At 38.8% G+C, this 15,345-nt stretch overlaps 1 protein-coding gene across 6 annotated transcripts in view; it reads left to right on the forward strand.

Annotated features, from left to right (window-relative positions):
• The first annotated feature begins 846 nt into the window (after positions 1-846).
• The window catches only part of LOC103104362 (butyrophilin subfamily 3 member A2-like), a 40,422-nt gene continuing 25,923 nt past the window's right edge, over positions 847-15,345 (forward strand). For 2 of the 6 annotated variants that reach the window (XM_007497536.3, XM_007497538.2), the window contains exons 1-4: positions 851-2,231; positions 5,785-6,132; positions 7,125-7,472; positions 11,906-12,184. In XM_007497536.3, coding sequence (XP_007497598.2) covers positions 2,165-2,231; positions 5,785-6,132; positions 7,125-7,472; positions 11,906-12,184 — 1,042 coding nt within the window. In that variant the 5' untranslated portion in view covers positions 851-2,164. Of the gene's footprint in view, positions 2,232-5,784; positions 6,133-7,124; positions 7,473-11,905; positions 12,185-15,345 lie in introns of all 6 variants that reach the window. The other 4 variants (XM_056801690.1, XM_007497539.3, XM_007497537.3 and 1 more) reach the window with 4 other exon arrangements.

The following is a 15,345-nucleotide window of genomic DNA, read 5'->3' on the forward strand; positions in this document are numbered from 1 at the left end:
GTGCTAGGGCCTGAGTCTTCAAGGGGTCGGTATGGGATGCTCTGCTGTTAGCTTAGGCGGGGCCTTGGGTTCTTGAAATTGGCTTGTGCCAAGGAATCTGGTGCAGTAGGTGGGAAGTGGCTGGCCTGCACTCCTCTATGCACATTTCCTCTTTTGGTTCTGCCCTATCCCATAAAAATAGACCCTCTTTGCCTACATTTCAAGCTTTTTTTCTCTAGGAAAGTTATTTTATTACACCCCCTTGTTGTAAGGGATAAAATTTATGTTTGGACTGAAAATATTTTAGTTGGTCACCAGGGATTTTGGTTATAAATCCCAATAAAATATCAGAATGGGATTTATGGTGGTTTATATACAACAGAAGGAAGAAATTAAAAGAGAGAGAGAGAGAGAGAGAGAGAGAGAGAGAGAGAGAGAGAGAGAGAGAGAGAGAGAGAGAGAGAGAGAGAGAGAAACAGGAAGGATAGCAGTCTGGCCTGGTCTGAACCAGGCAGGAGTTTCGAGGCCTCAGCCAAGGGAAAGGGGGTCCCAAGAGATGAGCCTCTCTAGAGACTGATAGCTCCAGAAAAACCAAAGAAGGGGGAGGCAGTCTTATCATTCACCATGTGATCATCTAAGGGAAGCAGTCTCAGGTCTCAGGCTTGATTTCGAGGCCCTCCACAGTCGAGTTCTATGGCCAAGTGCCTCTCACAGGAAGTGACATGAAATATGAAGGAAATACTTTACATCATTTCCTGTGTCTTACATTTACCAATGGTGGCTTAAACTTGGCTTTGGATGGCCCAGGGGGTTAGCTGTTTTTTTCTGATTTGTCACTTGCTAGCACACATGGGTTCTGGTATCTGGGATCTTTCTCCCCCACAGTTAATCCTTAAGTGGGGTTGTATACATTCCTGGTTGCTCCAATTCTAAAGACTAAGCAGGGTGGAGTAAATCTAAAATTCACATTGTTGGTTCTGGCTTGTTGTAAGGATTAGCTCTTTGCTACAAACCAGGAGCAGAAAATCCTACAAACTAGGAAGTCCTATCAGGCAGAAGCAGGAAGTCCTTGAGAGCAGAGAGATTCCAGAGTGTTGCGGGAAGTGAGAAGCTGTTGCTTTCCCTAACATGCAGGAGAGCCAAGAGAGTTTTCCATCTGATTATTCTGAGGGTGGACTTAGATAAGCAGAGATTCCCTCTCCTGTGGCTTTTCTTGAGATTCTGCCTATCCCTGTTGCTGCTGCTGAAGAGTGATTTTCAACAGAGCTGCTGCTGGTGATTTTCTACTGGGACTTCTCTAGATCCATCATCAAGAGGACTTCAGTTTTGTGAGACCTACTTTGGCCTTGTCCTTGCTCCTACCAGCCACTCCCTTAATCTTAAATAGTTATTAAGGAATTAAGTAGATTAGTATAGAAAGCTGTTAGTGGGTTAGAATACTGACTTTTGGGTGTAAGTTTAGGTCTCAATTCCCTTCCTTCCCTTCCCTTAGCTTAAATAGTTAATTAGTTATAATTACTTGTTCTACCTAGTATTTTAATTATAGTTATTTCAGACTCTGGTCATTTTGAGGCACTATTTTAAGGTTAGTTGGAGAAGATTCTCCGAGTTCTTCCAGCTTTTACTGCTCTAAGCCACCATTTTAGCCCTGCCTTCCTCTCATATCTCTGAGAAACAGTATGGCAAACATTTTGTAACTGAAGTTGGGATTGGATGACTTCTAAGGGTACCTCTGTCAGCCAAATTATATTAATTAATTCCCAAGTTTGACTAAGTAGAAAAAGAACAGAGTGTATTTTCCCTTGGACTCACCGTTAATGGTAATGTGAATCATGTTCCTGTGATGGGACAAAGGTCTCAGGTTATATAGTCCACAAGCTTGCTGATTTCATTTTCCAGTGGGGCTCTTAGGACATTCAGCACCTTCATGGCATCTTCATGGAGACCAGGATTCTGAAGGGAAGAATTCTTTTCTAGCAAAGACTTATAGAACCTGAACTTCAAGCTGGGATTCAAGGGACCTTAGAGGTTTTCTAATTCAATCCTATCTTCCTTCAGATGAGTAAACTAAGTCAGAGAAGTTATGTGACTTGGTCAAAGTCACCATGGTAGTTATGATCAGAGCTAGGATTGACATACAGGTCCTCTGACTGCAAATCCACAAGCCTAATGGGGCTATGTTCAGATGAAGCCACTCTTTCTTCCCGATTTGATTTTCATCTTCTTGGTTCTGCTCCTCTGGCCGCTCTCAGGTAGGTGGGAGACGTTACTGAGTTCACTGAAACTTTGTTCGTCCCTCTAGGGAGAGATTTTCTGTGTCTCTGAACCTATCTATAGTTTTTATGTTCTAAATCTTTTTTTCTTTCTCTGGTGTTGGATATTTTCTAAGAGAAAGAAGATGTGGGTAGTTAAGGAAGAATCATTCTGTTCATTTACATTTTCATTTCATATCCTAAGTAAGTCAGTGTCTCCATACCCTCATTAGATTCTTTCATGTATGGAACTGCCCTTCACCAGAGGACTTCAAGTGATTTTGACCTATCTTGATTCATATCCTTATTGCTTTATCTGTTAATTTGGTTCTCAGGGCTGTCCATAAAGGAGTAAAAGGTTTTGAACTAATCAACCCCCGAGTCCTTTTTTTTTTTTTACTGCTTCATCTACCTTAAAATAAATACTGAGTGATCTTTTGAAGGAGGAACAAAGCCATTAACAGGTCCTTTTGGGTCTATTTGGGGAAAGTCCTTCCTTCCTCTTTGCTTGGTTGATTTTAGTTGTGAAGTTTGCTGCTAGGTCTTCAGTTCCCCCAATTAGGATGGATAATCTTACCATGAACTTGATTATATACAGTCTTGATTCTTTCAAGAATCCTGTGGTCCCCTGGGTTTGGAAGGACTAGGCCTTTATATTTCTTTGTTTCCCTGGATTTAGCACAGTGCTTAGCAAATGCTTGTGGGAATACTTTTTCCTAAGGGAAGCAAGAATGTGGACACTATCATTTACCTCAGGGTCTTTTTCTTGTACCTTGTCATGCTTCTTCCAGCATCATTTAGACATATTCCTATGGAAATCCACTGGCTAATTTTCCCTTCAGAGAACTATTCATGTAAGCATGTGGTGCTGCTGGGACCCCCAGATCCCCAGTCATCGTTCCTCTTGTCTTAATGGCTAAAGTTCCTCCACGTCCTCCCACACTCTCTTATATCTTGAATTTCTGCCATTTGGGCACTATATGAAAGCACAAATCCTATCTTGGGAATGATACTTCTGGCAGTAATCTTATCTCTATCTGCCCCTTGAACTATTGTACTTCATTCTCTCTGTACATTGGAATTGTTGATTTTCCTCACTTCTCCCTCTCCTGTCCTGTCTTTTCCTTTTCTAAAAACCCTTATTTAGAATTGTAGTGGAAAAACTCTCAGATTCCCCATTGAGGGTTCCCTTCCATTGAACGGCCCCCTTATGCTCTAAGAAGTAGCTTTATCAGGTTGACCCAATCCTGCTATAAATAGGATGCTATAACAGGTTGCAGGAGGTGGACCTTTCCTGCTTGACTGAACTGCAAGCACCAGTTTCTGGAATTGACCAGTTATACAGCTTATGGAAATCCCCATGTCCATTCCCCCTTTTGTCCAATCATGTAACCCCCTGTATCTGTATATGTCCAAGCATGTAACCCATGAAATATCTGAATATTTGTATAAGATAGCAAGAACCTCTTTCATCAGGATCCAGACTCAAGGAACAATCCTTTCTGGAATCTCACAAAGTAAATTTCCTTCCTTCCTTACTCTGGAGTGACATTGTGGTTTCCTCCTGCCTGGTTAAACTGAAAATCCCACACCAGAATCAATACTAAGAATTAATTCTAAAGCAGAAGAGCAGTAAGGGCTATGCACTGAGTTAAGAGACTTGCCCAGGGTCAAAATTCTATGAATTGTCTGAGGTCAGATTGGAACCCAGGACCTCCTATCTCTTGGCCTGGTTCTCTACCCACTGAACCACCTAGCTGCTCTATGACACCCTTGAGTTAGAATATTTGTATTCCACAGTGACAGTTTCCCAAATCTCTAATTCTCTGGTTCCAAGTTTGGTCGGTCATGATACTTGAATCCATTCAATTTGTTTTATTGTTTTTTTTTTTCAATTAAGTTTGCTTTCTTCTTTGTGTGCATAGTTTTGTAGTGCTGTTTATTTCATTTTGAATCAGTTCTGAAAAATTTCCCCTGGTTTTCTCAATTTCTCATATTCTTTGTTTCTTTTACCATAGTGACATTTCATGGCATTCATATTGATGGGCAATGATTTTGCATTCAATTTTTTTTTTTTGCTACTACAGAATGTGCCACTATGAATCTTTTGGCACTTTTGGGACCCTTTTTTCTATTTTTGACCTCTTTAGGGTATGTGCAACAGCAGTGAAATCTTTGGGCCAAAGGTTGAGGACATTTTTTTTATCACTATTTGAATGCAATTCCCACTTGCCTTCTAGAATTGTTGGAGCACTTCTCAGCAGAACCATTAATTTCTCAATGTGTCTCTGTTCCTGCAGTCCCTTTAGTGTTATTTCTATCTTTTGTCAACTTTGCCAGTTTTCTGAGTGTGAGATGAAAACATCTAATTGTTTTCATTGGTATTTCTTTTGTTATTGCTAATTTAGAGCTAATGTTAAATAATAGTTAATAATTTAAAATTGAGACATTTCCCCCACATTCTTTGGATCACTTTTGGCCTTGAATATTTATGTCAATATTTACATATATTGAATATTAGACTCTAAAAGTGACAGTTTCCATTTTTATCCTTGATTTTACCTTGATTTCCCCCCCTTGTAAAACCTCATCAAGGTTGTGTAATACAAATAATTTAATGAACATTTATGGTTTGCAAAGTGATCTACAAATATGATTTCATTTTTATCCTTAAAATAACCCTGAGAGGAAGGGTTATTAGTATGATTTTATTATTATTATATTAATATTATTAAATGATATTATATTATTCTCATTTAATAGATAAGAAACTGAGTCAGACAGGTTAAGTATTTTACCTTGAGTCACACAGTTGGTAAGTATCTGAGGCAGAATTTGAACTCAGATCTTCCTGACTCCATGTTCAATGCTTTATTCCTTGTGCCACTTTATATTCCAGATATATTTTATCTTTTGTGATCTATCTTTTCCCTTGGTTGGTTAAGAATTTTCTTCCCGGCTATATTCCTCTGTGTATTTTCCTTTATTTTTGATTAACTTTAAAAATTATAATTAGGTATTGATTTGCAACTTACTATGGCATTTAGTTTAAGGCTAAAACAAATATTTTGGATCATTATATTGTTGACTCATTTTCATTTTTCATGTGCCTGTTTTAGTTATGTCTAGGTTTAAGTAAAATCTAAGGAGAACTTAGAAGGGGAAATCACTTAGTGAGCCCAGCTTTAATTATTTGCTCAATCAGTTTGATAATTTTTATCTCCTTGGCCCCAGATACAAAGACTATTGTTTATTGTCTCATCCATATTCGTCTACTGCTTCTGTATGAATTTTCTTAACTCAGACAATCGAGGCAGAGTGTTTACCTTTGCTGGGGATGTCCAATCAGTGGATAGAAGGCCACTTCTATGGAATAATGTGGAGGTGATAACTGAATAAGATATTGATTTTATTGACTGGATGATGTCTAAATGCATTTTTCCAGATCTAAAAGTTGATGATTTACTATATGGTCATACTCTATGACTTTTCATTTTGCCCCCATTTTTGTTCCAACCTTAAATAAACTCTTGCCTTTGTCTCTGTTCTCCAGAGGAGTTTACTGTGGTAGGACCACAACAACCAATTGTTGCCTTGGTGGGCACAGAAGTCACACTCCCTTGTTACCTCCACCCCCAGTTGGATGCTACGTATATGGAGGTGATATGGTTTCATGGCCAGAACTCAAATGTGGTACATCGCTACAAATATGCACAAGATTATTTGAAGTACCAGCATCCGGACTATCGAGGGAGGACAGAATTTCTTCGAGAGAACATTTCTCATGGCAGTGTGGCCCTGAGGCTCCATCAAATCCGTCCCTCTGATGAGGGGAAGTACAGGTGTTTCTTTGAAAGTCCCTCTCATTATAATGAAGCAGAATTTCAATTGAAAGTCATAGGTGAGTGTGTACCAGGTATTGTGGCATCATGCGAGGCACCTCTGGGTAGGAGAGCCAAGATGATATTTACCTGAGGGGAGCAGATACAGCACTAAGCATCAGGCTAAAGGAATAAAGATAGGAGGGATTAGGGGTGCAGGGGGTTTGGTCTTTAGAAAATAGTTCTGTTCATAGTAATGTGTATTGATCAATTCAATACTACTTAATTGAAGGAAGTTCTTTTAAGCACCAATAAAGACAAAATTCAAAGAATTCTTAGACTCACTCTATGTGTGCCTCCCAGAATTTCAAGGGACCTCAAAGCGAATTTAATTTAACTCTTACCTGAACAAGAATCCTCCCTATAATATCTTTAAAAAGAGATCCTATTGGGGGAAGTTTTCCAATGAAGTTAAGCCTATTACCTCTTGGAGCAGTCAATACAACATTTGATTAATCTTTAATATTGTAATCAGACATTTATTTGTAACTTACTAGGGCATTTAGTTTAAGGCTAAAACAAATATTTTGGATCATTATATTGTTGACTCATTTTCATTTTTCATGTGCCTGTTTTAGTTATGTCTAGGTTTAAGTAAAATCTAAGGAGAACTTAGAAGGGGAAATCACTTAGTGAGCCCAGCTTTAATTATTTGCTCAATCAGTTTGATAATTTTTATCTCCTTGGCCCCAGACACAAAGACCATTGTTTATTGTTTCATCTATATTGGTCTACTGCTTCTGTATGAATTTTCTTATCTGAGAAAATTGAGGCAGAATGCTTACCATTGCTGGGGATGTCCAATCAGTGGATAGAAGGCCACTTCTATGGAATAATGTGGAGGTGATAACTGAATAAGATATTGATTTTATTGACTGGATGATGTCTAAATGCATTTTTCCAGATCTAAAAGTTGATGATTTACTATATGGTCATACTCTATGACTTTTCATTTTGCCCCCATTTTTGTTCCAACCTTAAATAAACTCTTGCCTTTGTCTCTGTTCTCCAGAGGAGTTCACTGTGATAGGACCACAGCAACCAATTGTTGCCTTGGTGGGCACAGAAGTCACACTCCCTTGTTACCTCCACCCCCAGTTGGATGCTACCTATATGGAGGTGATATGGTTTCATGGCCAGAACTCAAGTCTGGTACATCGCTACAAAAATGCACAAGATTATTTGAAATACCAGCATCCGGACTATCGAGGGAGGACAGAATTTCTTTGGGAGAACATTTCTCATGGCAGTGTGGCCCTGAGGCTCCATCAAATCCGTCCCTCTGATGAGGGGAAGTACAGGTGTTTCTTTGAAAGTCCCTCTCATTATCATGAAGCAGAATTCCAAGTGTCTGTGACAGGTGAGTGTGTACCAGGTGTTGTGGCCTCATGAGAGGCATCTTTGGGTAGGAGAGCCAAGAGATATTTGCCTGAGGGGAGCAGACACAGAGCTAAGCATGAGGCTAAAGGGATAGAACTAGGAGGGATTGCAGGTGAGGTGGTTTGGTCTTATGTTGTCCTGCTCAGAATCAGGCTGATAAACTGGGAATATCTGAAGGGCAAAGATGAAGGTCAAGGGTCAGTGGAGTGAAGAGCCGTTTAGGGTAGAGACAAGTAGTTCAGGTGTAGTGACTGGGGTGATTCAAACCTGCTTCATGGACACAGACAAAGAATATTTCTGGGATGCAACCAGAAGTACAGCATGGTGAGACTGTGAGACTAAGCAGTTGTTGGAATGACCCTCGTAAATGTGGGGTATTAGGATATAGTTCTGCTCATAGTCATGCGTGTTGAACAATTCAATTCTATTTCATTGAAAGAAACACTTTTAAGCACCAATAAAGACAAAATTCAAAGAACTCCTAGGTTTAAGCTATGTGTGCCTCTAGGTATATGTGCATAGAACCATGAAAAAAACCCAACAGATTTTGAAGGGACCTCAAAGATCATCTAATTTAATCCTTACCTGAACAAGAAGCCTCCCTATACTATCTAAAAAAGAGTCACAAACCCTTTTTTGTGGAAATGAAGTTAAGCCTGTCACCTCCTGAAGCAGTTAATGCAACGTTTGGAGAGCTTTTTAAAAATAAGAATGAATTTCTACTGTTATCTTCCTGAACCCTCCATCCATTCTTTCTCATTTTCCACTTTTGGATCAATGAGAACAAGGTCAACTCCTCTTTTACATGGTAGCTCTTCATATCCTTGAAGATCAAAATCATATTTTACTCAGATCTCCTCTTCTTCTGTTTCTTCAGTCTATCTTCCCAAGGTACAGGGTTCACTACATTCATCATGCCAGGCATCCTTTCTTTGAACTTTCCCCCATTTGTTAGTGTTATTTAAAAATGTGCCAGAGATGCTAGTTCCATGAAAGCAGAGTAAAGAAGCTTTTTAGCTACTGGAATCTGGAAGGCCAGCCTCTGATCTGGCCTGAGGTTAAGCCTAGAAAATCCAGAAGACCCAGAAAATGATGCCACTGAATGTATAAGTTCATGTTGGTAAAGAAGTCTGACTCGTTGGTATGGAAAGATTGATGGTTAGGACAGTGTGAGTTCAGGTTAGCCAGGAGAGTGTGTGTGAAGGGAATAGCTGGCCACATGAGGCTGATCCTTTTTTCTTTCTCTGGCCCACTTTTAATTAGTTAATAAATAATTTTAAAGTAAAATACAATCTCCAGAGAATTTTAATCTTTTTTTTTTAAACCCTTACCTTCCGTCTTGGAGTCAATACTGTGTATTGGCTCCAAGGCAGAAGAGTGGTAAGGGCTAGGCAATGGGGGTCAAGTGACTTGCCCAGGTTCACACAGCTGGTAAGTGTCTGAGGCCAGATTTGAACCTAGGACCTCCTGTCTCTAGGGCTAGCTCTCAATCCACTAAGCTATTCCAGGTACCACCATGCAAATACTGGGAATAAGTCTAGGCACCATTTGGCAACTCCTTTGCTTATTTCCCAGTTCTGGGGTCTTGGTTCTATAGAGGGGAGCATTTGTAGCCACAAGGGAGCAGGGATCATAATTCTTAAATTACAGTTCCAGGAAAAAGAGGAGTTGTGGTCACTAGAAAATAAGGACTTTAGATGTCTAAGGACCAGAGCTCAGGCAAGAAGAATAGAGACCACATCTCTCTCTAGAGCACACTGTCTTAGAAACACCAAAATCTTATAGGTTTCAGTAACTAGCTGTGAAAAAGGCAGAGTGCAAAACCCTGAAGGGTGGGGCAGTGACCATTCATCAATTGCCCTATATGAGCAAAGTCTAATTCAGACAGGAAGTTCAAAGTAAAGAAGCAGATGGGAAAAGTGAGTAAACAACAAAAAAGAATCTGAACACAAAGAGCTATTATGGAGATAGGAAAGCTCATAACACAAACTCAGAAGCCAGAAATGACATGAAAACATATGGATAAAACCTGAAAGAAAAATGCAGATTATACACAAGCCTAATAATTCCTGGAAGAGCTAAATAAAGAGATGAAAAAGTAAAGATGATTTTAAAAAATAAGAGAGGTAAAGGAAAAGTTGGGAAAAATGAGAACAATGCAAGATAATTAGGAAAAAAACCCCTAAGAGCTTGGTAAAAGAGACACCAAAAATACTGAAGAAAAGAACTCCTTAAAGAACAGAATTAACCAAATAGAAAAAGATACAAAACTTCACTGAAGAAAATAACCTCTTAACTAGTAGAATTGCTTAAAGTGGAAGCTAATGACTTTATGAGACATCAAGAAATAATAAAATTATTCTTTCATTTTGTTTTATTGTTTGACACATATATCAATCTATCCATCCATCTATCTATCTATCTATCTATCTATCTATCTATCTATCTATCTATCTATCTATCTATCTATCTATCTATCAACTATCTCATTGGAAAAACACCTGATCTGGAAAGTAGATAGAAATAGTTTAAGAATCATTGGTTTACCTGAAAGCTACAATGAAAAAAAAAGATCCCAGATATCCTATTTAAAAATTTATATAGCATTTCTTCCCATATATCTTAGAACCAGAGGTAAAAATAGAAAGTGATAAAACCTACCAGTCACTTCCAAAATGAAATGAAAATTCCATTGAAAATTATTTCTAATTTCCATAGTTCCAACATCAAGGAGAATGTATTGCAAGCAGTCAGAAAGAAATAATTAATATACAATAAACCATGGTCAGGGCCATGCAAAGTTTGGCAGCTTCCACATCAAAGCAGTGAATAGTTTAACCTAAGATATTCCAGAAGACAACCAATAAAAATCTACTCAGCAAAACTGAATATAATCCTTCTGGGGAAAATGTATATTTATTAAAATAGGGGACTTTTAAGTACTTCTAGTAAATAGACTGAAATGGAATAGAAAATCTGGCAGTAAAACAAAACAGAAGACTTGAGAGGCATAAAAAGAGAAACATGAGGAACTTAAAAAGGTTAAACTAGTTATAGTCCAAAATGGGAAGATGATACATATAACCTCCCAAATTCATTAGAGAATTAAGGAGTCAACTGAAACAGAGGGCATGGGCATGATTCTCTTGTGTTGGATTAATCTAAAGAAATGGAAGACTAAATGACACGTCTATTGGGAGAAGTGGGGAGGGAGTATAAGAATGTGGAAAATTATCTCACATAAAAGAGATATGCAAGTAAGAGTTTTTACAACGGAGGAGAAATGCATGGGTGGGGGAAGCAAGCAATGGTTGACCCTCACTCTCATCAGAAGAGGGAAGAATATGTGTGCATAGTAAATTTGGTATAGAAATCCATCTTATCCAATATGAAAGTAGTAGGGGAATGGGTTAAGTGAAAGGGAGGAGAGAAAAGAGGAAGAATAGATTAAAGGAAGCAGTGGTCAGAAGCAAAGCAGATTTTTGAGAAGAGACATGATAAAAAGAAGAAAAGAATTTAAAAAGCAAAATAGTTTGAAGATAAATACAGTTCACAATTTTAACTATGAATGTGAATGGGATAAATTCAGTCATAAGTAGAACTGAATATCAGAGTTTATTAATATGGAAATATGTTTTGCATGACTTCAAGTATAATGTGTATCAAATTGCTCACCATCTCAGTGGGTTGGGAAGTGGCAGAAGGAAGGGCAAGAATTTAAAATTTTAAATTTTAAAAAGAATGTCAAAATATATAAAAGTATGGCATAATTAAACAAAAGACTCAGGTTGGGCCTAACTAGGAGTCAGTAGTAGCAGATGATAAATACTATTAATTAAATGGTATTAACATATTAATACCATTTAATAAGTCATTAGCATTTTTGGCTTAATGACCAACTCAAACACCTATCTCTTCATATGATCTGTCAAGTTGTGTCATCCATCATCAGGTACTGAAGCAGGTTAATTAAAAAATCCTCTGAAGTGGGTCTTTACATTTATTCCTCTCTTTTTAAATTGTAGAATTGTGCTATAACTTTAACCTATCAAGAACTTTTTGTGTTCTGGTCCTGACATCTAAGATGTTCACTGGTCCTTCCATCTTGTCACTAGTGCCCTCTTCATTTCCCTGAAAATATCATGGATGATATATAGATGTATATATAATTCTCAACCCTATCCACAACCCTTATTATTACATAATTTTCTTGAGACCAGGGACTATTTTGCTTTTGTCTTTGTATCCCTACCATGAATTGAATTGAAAATATGTATAATCAACATAGAGGCATGTTGTCTGTTTCTCTCATTTCTTATTAGATAGATGTAATAAGGAGAAATAAGATGGCTAAAAAAATCCTTTTTTGTTTTTAGGACATAACCTTATTTTTGCTTTGTTCCCCTTTCCTAGGCATAGGCTCTGCCCCTCACATATACATCGATGGTGTTGGATATAAAAGGCTCCATCTAGTGTGCACATCCACAGGATGGTACCCAGAGCCTGAAGTGCAATGGAAGAATCACAAGGAGGAGCCCTTGTCAGGAGGAAGTGTAACTATGAAGAAAGTGAATGGGCTCTTCTCTGTTGAAACATCAATTACAGTGTCTGCCAATTCCAAAGAGAATGTTTCTTGTGTCATTGGAAGTCCTCATCAAAGCCAAAAGAAGGAAGCACATATCGCTTGGTCAGGTTAGTTCCTTTCCTGAGCACTTGGGCCAACTTTGTGATCAGGCAGAGTAGAGCATTTAATACAAAAAGCAGGGGAAAACTCCAGGATTTACAAGCCTTTCTTCCATTCTTGTTCTTATCATGTCCAAAATTCCATTTTTAAGAATCACAAGATACAGAGATAGAAGAGATTTTAGAAATCATGCAATCTAACCCCTTTATTTTATGTGTGAGATAATTGAGGCTGAGTAGTAAACTGAGTGTTCATAGAGTCCATACACATTTATTAAGCACTTACTATGTGCCAGGCATTGTGCTAACTGCTAAGGAAATAACAAAGAAAGGCAAAAAGGGCCTCTCCTCTAAAGGAGCTCCCAGATAAATAAGGGGAGACAACATGCAAGCATCTGTGTACAAACAAGATATATACTCAATAAACTGGAGATGAATATGGAGGCAAGCACTAACAAGAAGAGAGGTAGATTCCCCAATGTGTAGGGAATCTACATCTCTTCTTAATGCCCCTTCTTGGTCAGCCAGCTCAGGTGAGAAGAGGGGCCCAAAATTTTCTGTCATCATGGGTCATGTACCTTCTATCTCTTACTGGGTGAAGGGTGTCCCCCAAGAAAAAGTCGCAAGGGTTTGGCATCTTTCTTCTGTCTCAAAGGACAGAAATCAATCTTCCATCTATGCCAAAACAAGGTAACTTCCACTTCTTGCTGTCAACACCATTTCCCAACTAGTATGTGAAGAATTTTTGGTGCAAAGAAGAGCCACTTACTTTTTGACTTCAGGTCCCTTGCATCTGTCCTTTGAGGAAAGATGAAGAGGGAAATTGGTGGGGAATGGGATTTCCTTCTCCTGATGTGCAGGTTTGATTTACATCTCAAGCTTTTTGAGCCTAATCTCTACCCTTCTGAGGGATGATCAGTAGTGAAGTAAGGACACCATCTGACCATTTGACTATGCCCCTCCCATCTTTGTTGCAATTGCCTTGAGTCCAATCTCCAACTTCTCTTTGAGAAGAGTGTTGAACTCCATTCACTGATGAACATTCTCACACCTGGTCATACTCTTTACATCCCTGTGATTCTGGATCTTTATAGATCATCTTTTAACCTCCCTCCTCCATCATCCAGTTCCTTAATCCTAACCCACATTACCATCCCCTATCGAAGTTTCAACCAAACATTATCAAGCCTTTTCACCATGCCTTTGGCATGCCTGTTCTATAAGCAATGGATTTCTCTTCATCTTAAATCTTTTCCTCTGCTTCTATCTGTGAGATATTCCTGAAAGCTGGCTTCCCTTAGCCACCATTTCCAGTGCTTGTTGCACCTTCACTCATCCTGGGCTCACTGGCTAAAATCAATAAGATGAATTACTCCTTGGTGCATATTGCCACTCCCTGGTTCTCCCCCTACACCCATCTTTCAGTAACCTCTTCTTTTGCCCTTCATACTATTCATATCTACCATTCCATCAAAATCCACATAACAGTTCCTATACATTTCTAGGTGATTTTCCTTTTATCAATGAGTTTTATACCTGGTTCATGAATTTGCTCTCCTCCCCATATCCTACCCTCATATTAAAAGACTTTGATATACATATTGCCTCTTCCTCTGAATTTCTAACCACTCAATTCCTGAAGCTATTCTCTTCCCATCACCTGTGCCTGCATTCCATCTCAGCCACACACAGATGATCATACCCTTCATCTTGTCATCAGCCACAAATATACTGGCCTTATTTTCAAGATTTCTAAATCTTTCTTACCTGACCATTAACTATTGGCTTTTCAGCTATCTCTTTGGAACACTCTCACCATATGCTACATGTAACCCCCCACATGAATAGCTAAACAAAATGAGGAAATAATGATGGGAAAACAAAACTGATCCACTACCAGTTTATATCACCTTCAGTGGACTCTTTCATATGCTAGACCTTTCTATAAATGCTTTGTTATATCAACTTACTACCCTACTCTCCATAGAGTGGCTCTTCCAAACCTTTTAATCCCTTCTTCCCCCAATTTCTCAGCTGTGATCCTTATATCATATATTACAGAAAAAATTGAGACCATAATTTTTGAAATCCCTTTTCTTACCTCTTTCCCATCTGGGAATGACTGTCCAATAAAAAGCATATTAAGGATTGTCAGGCCCTGGGCTTTCAGGATCAATATTACTGTAATTTTCATGGATGCTTCAAGCCTGCTCTGAAACAAGGATGGATTTTCTTCCCCACCCTAAGTAACTTCCTTAACTTTCTCATAATAGCCTGCTTCCTCATTCCCTGGTTCATATCTTCAAACATGTGATCTCTTTTCTCCATGTTTTGTGTGATTGATCATCGCAACCGGGTCAGCCACTTGAATGGCAACAACATCAATGGGAAATCTGCCTCCTACATTAGTTTCAACTGTATCAGTCCTCACCTTCTGGCTTAATTCCCCAATCTCTGGTTTTCATTTATGGCACAGCAGGAGGAGCTACGAATGAGGTGTAAATCTGCATAGGACAAGGCAAACTGCAGTTCCATTGATTTAAAGCTCTCTATTAATTTGGTGGGATTCTCAGAAAACCTTCCTTCTCCTTGATTTGAGAGAGATCTGACATGGAGAAGGGCATATGAACCCACAACTTCCCCTTTCCCATTGCCACCTCTGTGAGGGAACAAAGGGTTTTGGGGTCTTTAGCCATGGCTACATAGTTAGTGGTACTCCATGTATGACAAGGACTGGGTAGGGGCTATGGGAGTGATGGATAGAGAGCAGGAAGGGAAGGGGGGAAAGACTGATCAGGGGGAATGTGTAAGGGGGAGGTAGTGGCCTGAAAACTGCCTGTAAAGTGGCAGTTACTGAAAGGGAGGATTTTTCTGGACTGTTCAGGAGGGTATTGCAAGATTTAAATTAATATGTAATAACTCCAAGTATTACATTTTATAAAGTTTATTAATAATCACTTGAAGGAGAAAGAAAATAAACTATAAGAAATAGAAGTTCAAACCTAATTATCTAACAAAAAAAAACCCATGTGAGAAAGTTCTCCTGCCTGCCCAAAGCCCACTTCTGAAGCTCCAGTCAGGGGAAGGACATATTGTGAGGATGAAAATGGGATGCTGGGATATAGAGTTCTGGGGAGCAGATACAGTATCATCTAAGTGATGGGGTGGGA

Source organism: Monodelphis domestica, chromosome 6 (genome assembly GCF_027887165.1).
Source record: "Monodelphis domestica isolate mMonDom1 chromosome 6, mMonDom1.pri, whole genome shotgun sequence".
Lineage (NCBI taxonomy): Eukaryota > Metazoa > Chordata > Mammalia > Didelphimorphia > Didelphidae > Monodelphis > Monodelphis domestica.